This window comes from Sapajus apella, unplaced genomic scaffold (assembly GCF_009761245.1).
Source record: "Sapajus apella isolate SASKATOON/1434 unplaced genomic scaffold, GSC_monkey_1.0 scaffold23, whole genome shotgun sequence".
Lineage (NCBI taxonomy): Eukaryota > Metazoa > Chordata > Mammalia > Primates > Cebidae > Sapajus > Sapajus apella.
In genome coordinates this window covers 191,270-207,911 of record NW_022436963.1, presented here as the reverse complement: position 1 = coordinate 207,911, position 16,642 = coordinate 191,270, and the positions used below count along the sequence as shown (strand labels likewise).

Sequence of the window (16,642 nt, the reverse complement as noted above, 5' to 3'; positions counted from 1 at the left end):
CTTCAGATTCCCGCTGCCTCCTCCTTCAGATTCCCGCTGCCTCCTCCCTCAGAGATGCTGCTTCCTTCGGTTTCAGCTGTCTCCCCTTAAGCCCTCCCCATCTTCAGATTCCCCTGCCTCTTCTCTAAGGCTCCCATAGTCTTTGCCCTCGAATTTTCACCACCTTATCCCTCAGACCCCCACCCCTTTTTTGCTGGACCTAAACCTCCTCTTAGATTTACCCTTTCTCCTCCATCAGACCGCCTCACTGCTTCATAACACCTCCGTCTCCCCACTCCTCCACTGGACCCATTCACTGTCTCCTCCATCAGATTCTTGTCTCCTATTAGACTCCCATCGCCTTTTCCTGTCAGATAGCCCCACTCCCTGCCTCCCCCAGCAGACCCTTCCCTGCTTCCCCCAGCAGACTCCCCATTGCCCCATTGCCTCTCCCCACCAGACCCACTGGGCCCAGTGAGGACGGTCCGTGTGACTCAGACCGGCAGCTCATCTGTCACCATTGCCTGGACCAGGGTTCCTGGCGCCACAGGATACAGGGTTTCCTGGCATTCAGCCCATGGTGGGGACTGGGGTTTGGGAGGGGGCATTTCAGGGTTGAATGGAGGCTGGGGGTTTTTGGGGGGTCCAGGTGGGACACTGGGGGATAGAGTTTGGCTAGCCCTGGAGCTGCCTCCATCCCTGCTTCTAGGCCCAGAGAAATCCCAGCTGGTTTCTGGGGAGGCCACAGTGGCTGAGCTGGACGGACTGGAGCCAGATACAGAGTACACGGTGCATGTGAGGGCCCATGTGGCTGGTGTGGATGGGTCCCCTGCCTCCGTGGTTGTGAGGACAGGTGAGTGGACCCTGGCCAGCTGCTACCCACACTGCATTAGCCACCTGCCCTGCTGTATATTTCTGATTGCCCAGCTGCGTCTGTGCCCCTGCTCAGTGACTGTCCTATCCACACTGACCGACCCCTCTCTGATTAAGCATCCACCCATGATGACCTCCTGGTGGCCCCATGCTGCCCACCCGAGGCACTGACCTCCTCCCGCTCAGGGATGCCTACACTCACCTGTCCACACTAACCTCACGCTGACTTTCAGATCACCCCTATGTCAACCATGCCTGAATTGCCACTCTGTCCTGTCAGACCCCCAGTGACTCCTGCCCCTTACCTTGCCTCTGTCCCCAGCCCCTGAGCCTGTGGGCCGTGTGTCAAGGCTGCAGATCCTCAATGCTTCCAGTGACGTTCTGCGGATCACCTGGGTAGGGGTCACTGGAGCCACAGCTTACAGACTGGCCTGGGGCCGGAGTGAAGGTATGGCTCCCTGACCCCACCCCTGTCCTTCCTGGCTGGGACCTCCCACTCCTAACCATTGTTCTGCTCATCTGGCCAGGTGGCCCCATGAGACACCAGATACTCCCAGGAAACACAGACTCTGCAGAGATCCGGGGTCTCGAAGGTGGAGTCAGCTACTCAGTGCGAGTGACTGCGCTTGTCGGGGACCGCGAGGGTGCACCTGTCTCCATTGTCGTCACCACGCGTAGGCAGAGTGTGGGCTGGAGAGCCTTGGATGGGTGGTGTGGATGGTTTAGGGATTGGGGCTTGTGCGCGGGATTGGAGAAAGGACCAGGGTTTGTAGTGAGCCTTTGAGGGCAGGGTCTGAGAGGAGGAAAGTGGAAGCCTGGGATAGTCAGAGGGACTGGCTGGGTGGGGTGTGTGTGCCAGGGTGGGCCTGGGATTGGCGCAGGGGCCAGTGGGGGCAGAGCCTCCCTGATTTCCATGCTTTCTGTCCAGCACCTGAGGCTCCGCCAGCCCTGGGGACACTTCAGGTGGTGCAGCGTGGGGAGTACTCGCTGAGGCTGCGCTGGGAGCCGGTGCCCGGAGCTCAGGGCTTCCTTCTGCGCTGGCAACCCGAAGGTGAGAGGTTTCCCAGGGAGGAGGTTAAGGACCAGTGGGGTCGGGGGTGTGGCGGACTACGCAAGGTGGGCAAAGACAGTGACAGTGGGCGGGGTCTGTCATTGGGGGTCTGTGGGATCAGTGACAGTAGGTAAGATCAATCAATGAAGTGGGCGGGATCAATGAGTTCATGAAGGGTCAGTCTGGCAGGGTCTGTAAAGTGGGCAGGGTCAGTGAGGATGAGGAAGATCAGTCAGGATAGTGGACCCAGTTAACAGAGTCAATGAGGTGGGCGGGCCCATTAATGCCCCCTAGTGTCACTCTCCCACATGCTCTTGGTTCCCACCCTCACACCTGCCCCAGGTGGCCAGGAACAGTCCCGGGTCCTGGGGCCTGAGCTCAGTAGCTATCACCTGGATGGGCTGGAGCCAGCGACACAGTACCGCGTGAGGCTAAGTATCCTAGGGCCAGCTGGAGAAGGGCCCCCCGCAGAGGTGACTGTGCATACTGGTAAGCCTGCCTCACCTTGGGGTGCTCGTCCCGTGCTGATGACCCACTCTGACTTCCTGTACCCCAGACTCTGAGCGAGTCTTCCTGTATCCCCACCCGTCTACCATCTGACCCTGGGTAATCCCAGCATGACCTCCCATGATGCTTCAATAAGACAAACCCGACCCAGGATCTCACATCTCTCTCCTCTGGGTTCTCAGGACGCAGCCTGTGATCCCTGATCTTTCATTCCTCCTTCAGAATCACCTCGTGTTCCAAGCACTGAACTACGTGTGGTGGGCACCTCGATCGACTCGGTGACTTTGGCCTGGACACCAGTGTCTGGAGCATCCAGCTACATCCTATCCTGGCGGCCACTCAGAGGCCCTGGCCAGGGTGAGGGGGAGGCCAGGGTTGCAGCGGGCTGGCAGCTGGGGCTCCGTGGAGACTGCTTTTTAACCAAGTTCTGTCCTCTGCAGAAGGGGCCCCACAGACACTTTCAGGGATCTCAAGGTCCCAGCAGGTGACAGGGCTAGAGCCCGGCGTCTCTTATGTCTTCTCCCTGACGCCTGTCCTGGATGGTGTGCAGGGTCCTGAGGCATCTGTCACACAGACGTCAGGTATGGTGGGCCTAGTAGGAAGGGCGGAAAGGTGTGTCTGGGTGGGCTGCCGCTTAGGTAACTTGGCCCCCTTCCTGCAGTGTGTCCCCGTGGCCTGGCAGATGTGGTGTTCTTACTGCATGCCACTCAAGACAATGCTCACCGTGCAGGGGCTACAAGGCGGGTCCTGGAGCGTCTGGTGGTGGCACTTGGGCCTCTTGGGCCACAGGCGGTTCAGGTTTGGCCCTGGGAGCAGCCGGATTCCTACTTCTCCCTGCGCCCCCCCAACCCAGGCTCCATACCAGTGACCATCTCCTGACCCCCAGTAGTTCAGACAATCTCCCAGCTCTCCCACAGGCTCCAGACCTCACCTGCTGCGTGTGTGGCTCACTCCCTGACAGATAGTCAGGGTTTTGTCACATACTCCCCGATGTGTTTCTCTAGGCTCTGTGCACCCCCATCCCTGATCTATCATCCTCCCCAGGCTCTGTGTCTCCCCCACCCCAGGTTGGCCTGCTGTCCTACAGTCACCGGCCCTCCCCACTGCTCCCGCTGAACGGCTCCCATGACCTTGGCAGTATCTTGCAAAAGATCCGTGACATCCCCTACATGGACCCAAGTGGGAACAACCTGGGTGAGAATGGCAGCAGGCATGGACTCTAGGGGCTACCCACTGGGAGCTTGGTGCCCCAGGGTTCTGACATGTCCTTCCTTCCAGGCACAGCCGTGGTCACAGCTCACAGATACCTGTTGGCACCAGATGCTCCTGGGCGTCGCCAGCACGTACCAGGGGTGATGGTTCTGCTAGTGGATGAACCCTTGAGAGGTGACATATTCAGCCCCATCCGGGAGGCCCAGGCTGCTGGTGAGGACTAGGCTGATGGGGAAGGGGTCTGGGAATAGGGGTGGCCCTGACAGGGTTATCATTCAGGCCACTGGACTCCTCCTCAGGGCTCAACGTGGTGATGTTGGGAATGGCTGGAGCAGACCCAGAGCAGCTGCGTCGCCTGGCACCGGGTGTGGACCCTGTCCAGACCTTCTTCGCCGTGGATGATGGGCCAAGCCTTGACCGGGCGGTCAGCGGTCTGGCAGCAGCTCTGTGTCAGGCATCCTTCACTCCTCAGGTTTGGAAGAGGCCTCTGGGGGACTGGGTGGTAGGAAATAAAGGTTCTGGGGGTTCTTGGTACAGATGTTCAACCTCAAAGGGACTCCATGTCCACAGCCCCGGCCAGAGCACTGCCCGGTGTATTGTCCAAAGGTAAGAGTTCCGTGGCGAGACGTGGGTGGAGGCTGCACTTGGGGCTAGCCACTGTGACCCGCATCTGACACATGTTTCTGCAGGGCCAGAAGGGGGAACCTGGAGAAATGGTGAGTACCCCTTGGGGGTGGGGAACAGAGAACTGGATTGAGTGTCAGGTGGGAAGGGGAGGTGGGCAGCACAGGCCTCACTGATCACTCTTCCCAGGGCTTGAGAGGACAAGTTGGGCCTCCTGGCGACCCTGGCCTCCCGGTGAGTGCCCCCCACATCTGTCCCTGCACCCCAACTGGCTTATCGCCCCCTAACCTGCTCTCTTCTCTCAGGGCAGAACCGGTGCTCCTGGCCCTCAGGGGCCCCCTGGAAGTATCATTGCTAAGGGCGAGAGGGTGAGTGTGGAGACCATCAAGGTTCCTCTGACGCAGTCCTCAAAGCTGTCTCAATTTTACAAGAGAGAAGGAAGAAGCAGTGTTAGAATAACTGGGAATTCCTAGAAGCCCAGCTGGAGGTTATACACCACCCTGAGACTTTGGGGGGACACTCTGAAATAGAAGGGCCAGTGGGGCCTCAGCCCCATGCAGAGCCTGAGTGGCAGCTCTAAGTCCCAGAAGCAGGGAAGCTCTGCCTTGCTGGCCTTGTGCCTGGAACTGGGCTTCCTGCAGCTCTGAGGAGCCACTTCTCTACCTCACTGTTCTACTCCCAATAATACTTGGGGGCTGGTAGGGTAAGAGATCCCTTGTCAATGGGGTGAGGCCCCTCTAGCAAACCAGGAGCCTCAGGGGAGGGTCCCTTCCTGCCCTGACCTCTTCACCTCCTCAGGGCTTCCCTGGAGCAGATGGGCGCCCAGGCAGTCCTGGCCGCCCAGGGACTCCTGGGACCCCTGGAGCCCCTGGCCTAAAGGTGAGCAAGCCTTGCCCTGTGGGTCAAGGTGGGCGCTGCCTGAGTGGGTAGGGTGGCTCCGACTATTCCCTCCATTTGCAGGGCTCCCCAGGGCTGCCTGGCCCTCGTGGGGAACAGGTAAACTGCCTTCCTTTCTTTGCTCTCAAAGTGTCTCCCCAGGGTTATTCCACAGGGTGGGAGCCTGGGGTGGTAGAGGAGTGCCCACGGAGACCCTTGCCTGAGACCAAGCACCACCCTCTGCTCCGTTTCATCCTCAGGGAGAGCAAGGACCTCGAGGCCCAAAGGGGGAGCCGGTAGGTGGAGGGGGAAGAGAGGCCGCTGGGATGTCCCAGGGAGGAGCAGGATTGCCCCATGCCACACCCTGAGCAGGACCTAAGGCGTGAATAGGAATAGCTGGGGTACCCCTAGGGGCTTCTTCCAGCTCAGGGCTCCCATATCCTGAATCCTGCCCAATGCCCTCTATCCCTACAGGGGCCTCCCGGACAAGCCACTGGAGGCCAAGGACCTGGACTTCCCGGGCGGAAAGGGGACCCTGGACCATCGGTAAGTCCAGGGTATGTGCGGGCAAGTGATGTGTACTGGGGGGGACCAACAAGAGGGGGGCGAGAGTGGGGTCTGTGTGGTTGCACCTTATACTTTGTCTCTTCCATCAGGGCCCCCCTGGACCTCTTGGACCACAGGGGGACCCAGGACCCCGTGGCCCCCCAGGGCTTCCTGGAACAGCTGTGAAGGTGACAGCCTTATGAGTGTCGTGTGATGCAGAGATCTGGTGACCCCATTTGAATCCACATAACCCCTACCACTTACTCTGGCCCTTCTGACCCTTTGACCACCCTCATCCTTGTCATGATGCCTCAGCCATCCCAAGAACCTTGTAATCCAATTGGACCCCATGACCCTCATCCCTCTGGTATCTTTGGGAGTGAGATGTGGTCCAGGGTCATGGGGTCATGATCTGTTTTCTAGGGTGACAAAGGCGACCGTGGGGAGCGGGTAAGTGAGGGACAGGCTGTGCTGGGGGTGGCGTGGAGTCTGATTTCCCCGTTCATTCCCTGACCTGCTGTTCTCTCCCAGGGTCCCCCTGGACCAGGTGAAGGTGGCATTGCTCCTGGGGAGCCCGGGCTGCCGGTGAGGGGGTCTTGAGGCCCTGCTGGGGGCCCTGCTCAGGGGTGTGGGTCTCTGCTGGGGCAGTGGTTGGGTCCTGGGCTTCATAGTTCTTGGCTTCCACTTTCACTCACTTCCTCCTAGGGTCTTCCGGGAAGCACTGGACCCCAAGGCCCCGTTGGCCCCCCTGGAGAGAAAGGAGAAAAAGTAGGAAGCCTGACTTCAGGATGTCCCAGTTCTGCGGTGGGAGGCTGGGTGCTGGGGGCAGGGCCTCCCCTGGGTCTTCCCACCCATGTGTTTCTCCTTCAGGGTGACTCTGAGGATGGAGCTCCAGGTCTCCCAGGACAACCTGGGTCTCCGGGTGAGCAGGTGAGTGGAGGGGTCAGGGGTTCTGCATGTGGTGGCACAGCTCCAGCCCCCACCACAACCATTCACCACTGCTCCATCCTCATGCTCAAACCCAAATCTCTGAACCCCCAAATTCATCCCTTCCAGGGCCCACGGGGACCTCCTGGAACTACTGGCCCCAAAGTGAGTAGTTTCTGGGGATTCAGGTGTGAGGAGTGCTACTCTGGGCTCCCCATGGTCTTAGGGGAGGCTGGAAGATCAGGAGATAAGAGTTCCCTCCAGGTCAGAGGTCGTGGTTTTAGAGGGAGTGGTTGGAATGTGAGACCCCTTGTCTGGGGTTTGACATTCAAGGCTCCCTGCCCACCCTCTCTCTCTCTGTCTCTCTTACCCTCTCCCTTCAGGGTGACCGGGGCTTTCCAGGGCCTCTGGGTGAGGCTGGAGAGAAGGTAAGTGCAACCTCAAGGGCTTCAAGCGCCCTGTAGGGTCTGGACTCAACTCAGCTCTGGCTTCTTCTGTTCCATCAGGGCGAGCGTGGACCCCCAGGCCCCGCGGGATCCCGGGTAAGCCCACTGACCGCAGGGCTCATACCAGCTGACCTGGCGTCTGTGCCCTTTCTGGTTCTGACTTTTTGCCCTTGACCCCCACTGCCTCTGCTCTTCACCCCTCCTTGTGTGACCCCTTATCCCTGCCGATAGAGGCTCTAACCCTCAGCCCCAGGGACCTGGCTTTGAACCTCTGACCCTGCTGAACTGACCTTGACTTTCACTGACCTGATCTCTGTCCTGCCAAGTCTGACCTCTGCCAACCTAAATCCCAGTCTTCTCTGAGCCCTCTCCAGCCCCAACCCCAGCCTCTAGCCCTGTCTGCCCACATCCCCCGCCCCCACTCACTGCGCAGCTCTTCCCTTCCTCTTCTTCAGGGGCTGCCCGGGGTTGCTGGACGTCCTGGAGCCGAGGGTCCTGAAGTGAGTCTGTGACTGCGGTGGGACTAGGAGTGGGACTTTCATGTGTCCCTCCCCTTTCCCTTTCCCTTCTGGGCTCACATTTTCTCTACATTCAGGGGCCACCAGGACCCACCGGCCGCCAAGGAGAGAAGGTAGGTCCTCGGCTAGGGGTGTTACTGTCTGGTACTAGGGATGTGGCAGGTGGGACACTGGGATCTTAGGCTCCTAAGTGACTCCCTGCCCGGCCCCTGCCCCTATCCTCCCTTCACAGGGGGAGCCTGGTCGCCCTGGGGACCCTGCAGTGGTGGTGAGTGGCAGGAGGACGGCGCTCTGAGCGCAGCATAGCCCTTGAGCTGTGACCCTCTTCTGGGACACTGTCTGGGCTGTGATTCCACAGTGCGGTGCTGGGTCCCTGAGTGGGCTCGGAGTTCTGTGGCTCTCCTTGTGCTAGAACCTGCCTCCAGACTCCTGGCTGCGACCCCATGGCCTCCATGCAGGTCACGAGCTCTTTGTGTCCGTCCATTTATCACCCCTACCCTGCTGTCAGTGGTGACCCTGTGACTCCTGGGCAGGGACTGAGCTGTATGACTTCCAATTCCATGTCACTTCCATTCCAATGAAGACTTTGGCCATACAACTCCCAAGGCAGGGCTAAGTTATATCTGTCCTGTTTGTTTTCAGGGACCTGCTGTTGCTGGACCCAAAGGAGAAAAGGTAAGCCTGGTGTGGGGTGAGGAGAGGTCGCTACAGAGTTGAGGTCTAGGTCACAGGGCCTATCTGTGGGACTTAGGGGTCACAGGACTTGCTGGGTCAGGGGGGTAATTGGAGCCTGGTACTAGCACTGGTGGTCTTTGTCACCTCCAGGGAGATGCGGGGCCTGCTGGGCCCAGAGGAGCTACTGGAGTCCAAGGGGAACGGGTAAGTGAAGGGACGTGTTTAGGGGGCGGTTGATGAAGGTTGTCTTCCTGACTTCTTACCCTTCCATCCACAGGGCCCACCCGGCTTGGTTCTTCCTGGAGACCCTGGCCCCAAGGGAGACCCTGGAGACCGGGTGAATCAATGTGGGGATAGGGAGTGGGACTGAGGGAGATGAGGTGGTGGGACCCTGACTAAGTCCTGCCCCTCTTCTATCCCCTTCAGGGTCCCACTGGCCTCACTGGCAGAGCAGGACCCCCAGTGAGTACCCGTGACCTTGGGCAACCTCCAGGTTTCCAGAGTCCCCTGCCCTTGAGGGCTGCCTGCTGTGAGCGTCCTGCATCACCTCCCTCTTCCCTCCGCCACAGGGTGACTCAGGGCCTCCTGGAGAGAAGGGAGACCCTGGGCGGCCTGGAGCCCCAGGACCTGTTGGCCCCCGAGGACGAGATGTAAGAGGCTGGAGTAAGGGGAGTCACAGCGGGTAGGGGAGTAGTGCTGTTGCCAACATCACGGGGGTTCTTGGGACCAGGGCTGACTCTCACGTTTCACAGGGTGAAGTTGGAGAGAAAGGTGACGAGGGTCCTCCGGTGAGACTCCTTCCCACTGTGGTTTCTGATCTTTTGCCCTTGAACTGGGATCCCAGTGGGCTGGGGGCTCCAGCTCATCCAGTCCACTCCCTGCCTCCTGTCCGGCTGCCGCACAGGCCCTTCTCTGTCCCCTCTCCCTGAGTGAATGAGATCCTGACCCCCCTGTGCAATATGACTTTTCTCTCTATCACTAGGGTGACCCGGGTTTGCCTGGAAAAGCTGGCGAGCGTGGCCTTCGGGTGAGACTTGGCGAAGAGAAGTAACAGGGGTGAGGGGAGGTGGACATGAAAGTCATAGGAAAGGCTAGGGGGTGGCAAGGGGGGATGGGAGGCATGGGGTGATGGGAGCTCTGATGTGGATTTTGGCGTGATGGGGAACCTGGGGCAATGGAGGGGGTCATGGGGGCACCTGCAAAATACTGTGAGGGTCTGTCTCAGGCCAGCTGCTCTTCTTAGGGGGCACCTGGAGTTCGGGGGCCTGTGGGTGAGAAGGGAGACCAGGGAGATCCTGGAGAGGATGGACGAAATGTGAGTCCCAACCTATGACTCCTCACCCCAAACTCTGACCCCTCACCCCCAACCTTAACCCTCTAACCAGCCAATTCCCAATACCTGATCCTACCCCCAACCCTGGAATGTTAAACCCTCCCGATCTTTACTTCCTGTGGCCTGAAGGAAGCCAACATTCCCATGAGTCCTCATGGTGCTTCCAAAGCTCCCCCAAACTGCTCCCTACCCTGAGTGGCCCTGACCCCAGCCTTTCTGCAGGGCAGCCCTGGACCGTCTGGACCCAAGGGTGACCGTGGGGAGCCGGTGAGTGGGGCTAGCATCCTAGGCTCAGAAGGGCTGGAGGGTCCCCTGCGCTGCTGCCAGTGCTCTGGTCAGTGTTCACGTGAGGGGCCTGGAGGTCAAGGTGGGAAGCACGGATGGCCACCCCAGGCCCGGCCTACCTGCTGGGCTGGCATTGGGGTGCTTCAGGGAATTTGGGGTCAGAGATGAGCCTGGGGCAAACTAGAGCCAAGCCCTGGGACCTGAGGGCTCCTGTTGACTACAATCATTTCCTTTCTCAGGGCCCCCCAGGACCCCCGGGACGGCTGGTAAGGGCTATACTGGGTCTGGTCCTCTGTCATCACCCTCACTTGCCCCTTTGGCTCCACATCATGTCCCCTTGTTCTTTCCACCGACTCCCAGTTCCCCCACTGCCCCTCTGAAACCTCACAGACCCTGTCTCCCCTCACCAACCCGTCTTCCCCTTGCTGAGCCATTCTTCTCAGTGGTCATTCCCCCCACAGGTAGACACAGGACCTGGAGCCAGAGAGAAGGTATAGGGTTTGTAGGGGGAGCGGAGGAAAGACCCCAGTGTCCCTCCCGACATGTTCTGTCTTGGGCATGCCTTGGCTCCAAGGCTGTTCCTCAGCAAGCTTGTCTCTGCCACAGGGAGAGCCTGGGGACCGTGGACAAGAGGGTCCTCGAGGGCCCAAGGGTGACCCTGGCCCCCCTGGACCCCCTGGGGATAGGGTGAGTGTGGTTGGTCCTGGGGGTGCAGGCCTAGCGGGTGCGGGTCCTCCCAGGCCTGCTCTGATTTCCTCCCCTATCCTCAGGGCATTGATGGGCTTCGGGGACCCCCAGGCCCACAGGTGAGTAATGCACTTTGCCCCGTCTGCCAAGTCCTCATCTTGCCTTCACCTTTTATCTGACCCTGTTCCCTCCAGGGGGACCCTGGTGTCCGAGGCCCAACAGGAGAAAAGGTGAGAGGATGTGGAGGTTCCTTAGGACGTGAGCCTGGGTTCTCAGACCCACCTCGGACTTGGCGACCTCTTACCACTTTATTTTCCTCAGGGTGACCGAGGCCTCCCTGGGCTGGATGGCCGGAGCGGGCTGGATGGGAAACCAGGAGCCCCCGGGTCCCCTGGGCTGAACGTGAGTCTTGGTAGTCCCTGCCTGGTTTTCCCCTTCCACTGCCCCTTCACATGAGGGCCTAGACTCCGGCCTCGTTGGGTGGTCTTGGCCTTGCCGAGCTCTGGGGCCGCACATGTTGTCTGCATCTTCAGAGCCCTGCCTGGGTGGGGCGTGTCGTTGCCATGCAGGCCTTGGGCTCACAGGGACTAGAGCCCCTGACCCCATGACCATGATGAACTGACTTTGAGTCTCTCCTCAGGGTGCTACGGGCAAAGCCGGGGACCCAGGGAGAGATGTAAGTGAAGGGAGATGCTGGGCAGAGGGGCTCAGGGGCCTGCAGAAGCTCAGGGGCCAGGTCATCATAGTCACCGCATCAAAGAGAGGAGGGGAGTTGGTTCAGCCTTGTCTTTGGGAGGGGTCTCAGTCCCTGACAGACAGGTTTTAATAGAATCCCCCTTTCTGACCTTCTTTGTCTTGGGGGTCTTAATAGGCCTTCCAAATTCTGGGGGTTCTTCCCTTGAGAATCTCAGTAGGATCCCCCCATCCACTGGGGTCTGTGCCTGAGGGATCTTAGTGGGACCTCCCAGTCCTGAAGGTTTCTACCCTGGAGGGAGATCCTATTGGGGTCTTCTAGTCCATGGGGTGTGCCCCAAGGGATATCTCTGAGGCCCTGTCAATCTTAACAAAGACTTTTTCCAGGGGCTTCCAGGCCTCCGTGGAGAACAGGGCCCCCCTGGCCCCTCTGGTCCCCCTGGATTACTGGTGAGTTCAGACTTTCATGCTACCCCCTTTACCCCTTACTACCCTCATCCGATCCCCAACATCTGACCAATGGTCTGTCCCCACAGGGAAAGCCAGGCGAGGATGGCAAACCTGGCCTGAATGGGAAAAACGTGAGTGTGTCCAGGGCAGCTGTGGCAAAACCTGCCAAGAAACAGCAGCACACGCACACAGCCGAGATCTGAGCAGCACACAGGGCACGCATGCAGACACAGGCATCCTGGCCCAGACACAGATGCATCCAGAAACATAGTTCTTTTTTGTTTTGAAATGTGTTTCACTCTTGCTGCCCTAGCTGGAGCGCAATGGTGCGGTCTCCGCCCACTGCAACCCCCGCCTCCCAGGTTCAAGCAATTCTCCTGCCTCAGCCTCCTGAGTAGCTGGGATTACAGCCATGTGCCACCACGCCTGGCTAATTTTTTGTATTTTTAGTTGAAATAGGGTTTCTTCATGTTGGTCAGGCTGGTCTCGAATTGACCTCAGGTGATCCGCCCGCCTTAGCCTCCGAAAGTGCTGGGATTACAGGCGTGAGCCACTGCACCCGGCCTGGAAACATAGTTTCATATGCACACACGGGTAGCCTCACAGACATATAGGGAGTTAGGTGAATGGGTCAGTTTGTGCCAGGATGGGCTGACACATGCCCAGATAACCCACCGCCACAGGCACAGGTGAAGAGCCACAGATTGGTCGACAGGCACAAACACTGGTTTGAAGCCACATTTGGGGCACTTAGAGGCATGTTGACACCCAGACTCATATATGTGCTGTCTGACACACGGACCCAAGACCTAGACCTCTGCCGAGTCGTGGTGAGCCACACATTGATGGCTCTAACCTGTAACATGTGCTGGCACATGACTTTATATCATCACCCATACACCTGTGGTCACACACGTTGAGCTACACACAGGAGTTGCAGACAGATGCCAAGACATATAGCTCTCAAGGCACTGGGGGCCTGTGGCGACATGTACGAGCCCATGCCCACATGCAGACATGGGCCAAGACGTGCAGACAGACCAGGACACATAGACCCACGGGGACGTACGCTAAGACACACATGGATATGCACACACCCAGGACATGTGGACAGTCACCAGCCCAGAGACACAGAAATGTGGAGCTGCCTCTGGAGAGTCAGAGACAGAGGACATGTGTGCAGTTGCCTGGTGAGCAGGCACACCCTTAGACATGCAGCAGCTCACTCCGACGGCCACAGGCCATGCTCCAAGACACGCACAGCCATGGAGCTACCGGTGCAGACATACAGTCACAGTCATCTGAAATCTGCCAAGATAGTGTCTTGCAGCCAGACACCAGTGAACGTTTAGGCTGATGGGAGTCCTCTGCCCACAGGGAGAGCCTGGGGATCCTGGAGAAGATGGGAGGAAGGTAAAGTTCCCGACCTGGGGCCTCTCTGGTCTCTGCTTGGAGCCACGTCTGAAGCATCATTGTCTTCCTTAGGGAGAGAAAGGAGAGTCAGGTGCCCCTGGGAGAGAAGTGAGTGTTGGAGTTTTCTGCAACCTCTGACCCCTGACCCTGACCCTGGGGGATATGACTCCATTCTTTTCTGAGGTCTCAGTGTCCTGATGCTGGCTGCATCCTCCACAGGGTAGTGACGGTCCCAAGGGTGAGCGTGGACCTCCTGGTATCCTTGGACCCCAGGGCCCTCCAGGCCTCCCAGGACCAGTGGGCCCTCCTGGCCAGGTGAGTGTCCTGGGTCATTCTGGGATTTGAGAGCATTAGAAGCCATTGTGTTTCCATGGGCATCCCTCCTGGACAGACATGGGCCTGTGTGACCCCTGTGTGTTCTGCTGTATCTCAGGGTTTTCCTGGCGTCCCAGGAAGCATCGGCCCCAAGGTGAGTGTGCATATGTTGGGTACGGGGTGCAGTGAGGGGTTGACCAGACTGGGGCACATTTCCCCACCTGGTCATTCTTGTTTTCAGGGTGACCGTGGGGAGACTGGATCCAAAGGGGAGCAGGTGAGGCCCGCACCTTTTCCACATGCCCAGGTAGCCACAGCACCCAGATATGCACACACATGCCCCATAAGCTGGTCCCTAGCAGTTTGTCTCCATCGCTCTAGGGCCTCCCTGGAGAGCGCGGCCTGCGAGGAGAGCCTGGAAGCCTGCCGGTGAGCCAGGCTTGGAGCCTCTCAACTCTGTTTTGCCTGCCGGTGGGGGCCACCGCTCCATCCCCTTCCCCTTGCCACGAGGCTCCATGGGTTCTATGCTATGTGTTCAGTGCCCTGCCCCATTGGGGTTCTTGTAGCCCACACTCAAGGGAACTTGGGCAGTGGGGACACTCCAGCAAGGGGCTCCCAGGGGTCTCCAGCCATGCCTCAACCAAGTGCTAAAGGGTGCTGTGGGTGAGAGGCCTGGGGAAGAGTGTGTGGAAGTGCTTTCCTGAGGCCATGCCAGGCAGAAGGCAGGAGCTTCTTCGTCAAGAGCAGCCCTTCACCCAGCCTTTGTCCCCAGAATGTGGATCGGTTGCTGGAAACTGCTGGCATCAAGGTGGGTTGTTTAGGGGCTGGGAGTGGGGGCAGGTGGGGGCCCCTGGGGCTAGTGGTGCTCACAGGTATGGGGGCTGCGGCGACACACCCCACTCCTCTGACCTCTTGCTGTCCCTCAGGCGTCTGCCCTGCGGGAGATCGTGGAGACCTGGGATGAGAGCTCTGGCAGCTTCCTGCCCGTGCCTGAACGGCGCCGAGGCCCCAAGGGGGACCCGGGCGAGCGAGGCCCCCCAGGGAAGGAGGTGAGCAGAGGCGGCTCAGTGGGGTGATCCCTGTGGGGGCATATCTGTGCAGCCACCAGTATTCCCTCTTCCACCCCTGCAGGGCCCCATTGGCTTTCCTGGAGAACGCGGGCTGAAGGGAGACCGTGGAGACCCTGGCCCTCAGGGGCCACCTGGCCTGGCCCTTGGGGAGAGAGGACCCCCTGGACCTCCTGGCCTTGCCGGGGAGCCTGGAAAGCCTGGTATTCCCGGGCTCCCAGGCCGGGCTGGGGGTGTGGGAGAGGCAGGAAGGCCAGGAGAGAGGGTGAGCCTGCAGGCTTGTGGGGAGAGTGAGGGAAGAGGGGTCGGGAGGGGTGGGACACCCATGGACTTGGTCCTCACTGGCTCTTTGCATTTCAGGGAGAACGGGGAGAGAAAGGAGAACGTGGAGAACAGGTGGGCTGTGATGGGCTCTGTGGGGCAGGGCTGCCTGGGGGCTGTGCCAGGGCTGCCATCCCATTTTCTTGTTTCCTGCAGGGCAGAGATGGGTCTCCTGGCATCCCTGGAACCCCTGGGCCCCCTGGACCTCCTGGCCCCAAGGTGATCACCCCTAGGCTTATGACTGGTGACCAGGAAGCCACCCTTAGCTTGGGCCCCTAGAAATTCCTGTGATCCTGAGATCCATGATGACTCCATCATGCCTCTGTGACAGAGACATCTCTCCCCTGTGACCTTGTGCTTGTAGGTGGCTGTGGATGGGCCAGGTCCTGGAGTCCCTGGAGAACAGGGACCCCCTGGACTCAAGGGTGCTAAGGTCAGTGTGTGGGATCAGCTCTGGGCCACCCTCTGCCTTGGCACTAGGGACTGACTTGACATCTTATCCCCACAGGGGGAGCCAGGCAGCGATGGTGACCTAGGTCCAAAAGGAGACAGGGTGAGGCCTCTCCCCACCCTTCCATAGAGTCTCCCTCCTGTCTGGGGCACACTAGGAGTGGTGTGCGTATGTACATGAGCACATGGCAGGGACTGGGGGCTCAGGGCATGACATTCTGCCTGCAGGGTGTGCCAGGCGTCAAGGGAGACCGGGGAGAGCCTGGACTGAGGGGTCAGGATGGCAACCCAGTAAGTCCTTGTCCGACAGCCATACATGTGCAAGAAGGTGGCTCTCACATGTGTTGTCCTGTGTGCAGGGCTGGAATCTGCACTTCCTGGGGCTGTCTGGGTCCTGACTCTGTCTGAGGGATGGTGGGTGGAGGGGAAGTTGCAACTGGGAAACTGAAGCCTTAAACCTGTTCTCTGCAGGGTCTACCAGGAGAGCGCGGTGTGGCTGGGCCTGAAGGGAAACCGGTGAGTGGTGGCTGAAGCAGCTGGCCCAGGCTCTGGACCCCTCCACTAGGTGCTGCTGCTGTTGCTGTGTGCGCCTGTCTGTGTGTACGTGTTTGGGTGTGTGCCTGTCTGTGTGTGCTGTGTCTGTGTGTGCCTGTCTGTGTGTGCCTGTGTCTGTGTCTGTGTGTGTGTGCTGTGCCTGTGTGTGCCTCTGTCTTTGTGTGCCTGTTTGGGTGTGTGCCTGTCTGTGTGTGCCTGTGTCTGTGTGCGCCTGTCTGTGTGTGCCTGTGTCTGTGTGTGCCTGTGTATGTGTGTGTGTGTGTGCGCTATGCCTGTGTGTGCCTCTGTGTGTGCCTGTTTGGGTGTGCCTGTTTGAGTGTGCCTGTGTGTGTGTGTGTGTGTGTGTGTGTGTGCGTGCGCGCGCTATGCCTGTGTGTGCCTCTGTGTGCCTGTTTGGGTGTGCCTGTGTCTGTGTGTGTGTGTGCCTGTGTGTGTGCTTGTGTGTGTGTGTGTGCTGTGTGTGTGTGTGCTGTGTCTCCGTGTGGCTGTGTCTGTCTGCCTCTCTGTGTGTGTGTGTGTGTGTGTGTGCGCGCAGGCCCATGTGTGCTATCTATTAGAGGCAGTCCCTGGGTACGTGTTATCTGTGCCTGGAAAGGGTGGAGTATGGAAATTGACCCCCAAGGAAAAAGCCCCCAGAGGCTGAGAACAGCCCAAGTGAGGTCCAGACTGAGGCTCATCAGCGCCCTCTCTATTCAGGGTCTGCAGGGTCTAAGAGGCCCCACTGGCCCAGTGGTGAGTACTCAAGAACCTTCACTTCTGCCCCCATCCTGTACCCTGCCCCAAGAGCAGTACCGCCTCAGTTTTCCTGGCGGTGTGAGGCTAACTCCCCCTCATCAGAC

General features: G+C 59.3%; 1 protein-coding gene across 1 annotated transcript in view; it reads left to right on the top strand.

Annotated features, from left to right (window-relative positions):
• COL7A1 (collagen type VII alpha 1 chain) overlaps positions 1 to 16,642 on the top strand; it is a 31,879-nt gene that overhangs the window by 5,344 nt on the left and 9,893 nt on the right. Inside the window, exons 17-81 of the mRNA XM_032289726.1 lie at positions 440 to 559; positions 689 to 832; positions 1,175 to 1,300; positions 1,380 to 1,526; positions 1,781 to 1,903; positions 2,246 to 2,392; positions 2,633 to 2,767; positions 2,851 to 2,991; positions 3,072 to 3,208; positions 3,478 to 3,604; positions 3,689 to 3,835; positions 3,922 to 4,094; positions 4,193 to 4,228; positions 4,312 to 4,338; positions 4,436 to 4,480; positions 4,552 to 4,614; positions 5,045 to 5,125; positions 5,207 to 5,242; positions 5,383 to 5,418; positions 5,597 to 5,668; positions 5,779 to 5,856; positions 6,092 to 6,118; positions 6,200 to 6,253; positions 6,374 to 6,436; positions 6,539 to 6,598; positions 6,725 to 6,760; positions 6,979 to 7,023; positions 7,102 to 7,137; positions 7,497 to 7,541; positions 7,637 to 7,672; positions 7,792 to 7,827; positions 8,202 to 8,234; positions 8,385 to 8,438; positions 8,512 to 8,571; positions 8,661 to 8,696; positions 8,804 to 8,884; positions 8,987 to 9,022; positions 9,217 to 9,261; positions 9,478 to 9,549; positions 9,790 to 9,834; positions 10,092 to 10,118; positions 10,314 to 10,343; positions 10,459 to 10,539; positions 10,623 to 10,658; positions 10,734 to 10,769; positions 10,861 to 10,941; positions 11,180 to 11,215; positions 11,620 to 11,682; positions 11,769 to 11,813; positions 13,060 to 13,095; positions 13,168 to 13,203; positions 13,315 to 13,410; positions 13,529 to 13,564; positions 13,652 to 13,687; positions 13,792 to 13,839; positions 14,183 to 14,218; positions 14,337 to 14,459; positions 14,542 to 14,742; positions 14,838 to 14,873; positions 14,955 to 15,017; positions 15,163 to 15,231; positions 15,307 to 15,351; positions 15,477 to 15,539; positions 15,720 to 15,764; positions 16,500 to 16,535. Coding sequence (XP_032145617.1) covers positions 440 to 559; positions 689 to 832; positions 1,175 to 1,300; positions 1,380 to 1,526; positions 1,781 to 1,903; positions 2,246 to 2,392; positions 2,633 to 2,767; positions 2,851 to 2,991; positions 3,072 to 3,208; positions 3,478 to 3,604; positions 3,689 to 3,835; positions 3,922 to 4,094; positions 4,193 to 4,228; positions 4,312 to 4,338; positions 4,436 to 4,480; positions 4,552 to 4,614; positions 5,045 to 5,125; positions 5,207 to 5,242; positions 5,383 to 5,418; positions 5,597 to 5,668; positions 5,779 to 5,856; positions 6,092 to 6,118; positions 6,200 to 6,253; positions 6,374 to 6,436; positions 6,539 to 6,598; positions 6,725 to 6,760; positions 6,979 to 7,023; positions 7,102 to 7,137; positions 7,497 to 7,541; positions 7,637 to 7,672; positions 7,792 to 7,827; positions 8,202 to 8,234; positions 8,385 to 8,438; positions 8,512 to 8,571; positions 8,661 to 8,696; positions 8,804 to 8,884; positions 8,987 to 9,022; positions 9,217 to 9,261; positions 9,478 to 9,549; positions 9,790 to 9,834; positions 10,092 to 10,118; positions 10,314 to 10,343; positions 10,459 to 10,539; positions 10,623 to 10,658; positions 10,734 to 10,769; positions 10,861 to 10,941; positions 11,180 to 11,215; positions 11,620 to 11,682; positions 11,769 to 11,813; positions 13,060 to 13,095; positions 13,168 to 13,203; positions 13,315 to 13,410; positions 13,529 to 13,564; positions 13,652 to 13,687; positions 13,792 to 13,839; positions 14,183 to 14,218; positions 14,337 to 14,459; positions 14,542 to 14,742; positions 14,838 to 14,873; positions 14,955 to 15,017; positions 15,163 to 15,231; positions 15,307 to 15,351; positions 15,477 to 15,539; positions 15,720 to 15,764; positions 16,500 to 16,535 — 4,481 coding nt within the window. The remainder of the gene's footprint in view (positions 1 to 439; positions 560 to 688; positions 833 to 1,174; positions 1,301 to 1,379; positions 1,527 to 1,780; positions 1,904 to 2,245; positions 2,393 to 2,632; positions 2,768 to 2,850; positions 2,992 to 3,071; positions 3,209 to 3,477; positions 3,605 to 3,688; positions 3,836 to 3,921; positions 4,095 to 4,192; positions 4,229 to 4,311; positions 4,339 to 4,435; positions 4,481 to 4,551; positions 4,615 to 5,044; positions 5,126 to 5,206; positions 5,243 to 5,382; positions 5,419 to 5,596; positions 5,669 to 5,778; positions 5,857 to 6,091; positions 6,119 to 6,199; positions 6,254 to 6,373; positions 6,437 to 6,538; positions 6,599 to 6,724; positions 6,761 to 6,978; positions 7,024 to 7,101; positions 7,138 to 7,496; positions 7,542 to 7,636; positions 7,673 to 7,791; positions 7,828 to 8,201; positions 8,235 to 8,384; positions 8,439 to 8,511; positions 8,572 to 8,660; positions 8,697 to 8,803; positions 8,885 to 8,986; positions 9,023 to 9,216; positions 9,262 to 9,477; positions 9,550 to 9,789; positions 9,835 to 10,091; positions 10,119 to 10,313; positions 10,344 to 10,458; positions 10,540 to 10,622; positions 10,659 to 10,733; positions 10,770 to 10,860; positions 10,942 to 11,179; positions 11,216 to 11,619; positions 11,683 to 11,768; positions 11,814 to 13,059; positions 13,096 to 13,167; positions 13,204 to 13,314; positions 13,411 to 13,528; positions 13,565 to 13,651; positions 13,688 to 13,791; positions 13,840 to 14,182; positions 14,219 to 14,336; positions 14,460 to 14,541; positions 14,743 to 14,837; positions 14,874 to 14,954; positions 15,018 to 15,162; positions 15,232 to 15,306; positions 15,352 to 15,476; positions 15,540 to 15,719; positions 15,765 to 16,499; positions 16,536 to 16,642) is intronic.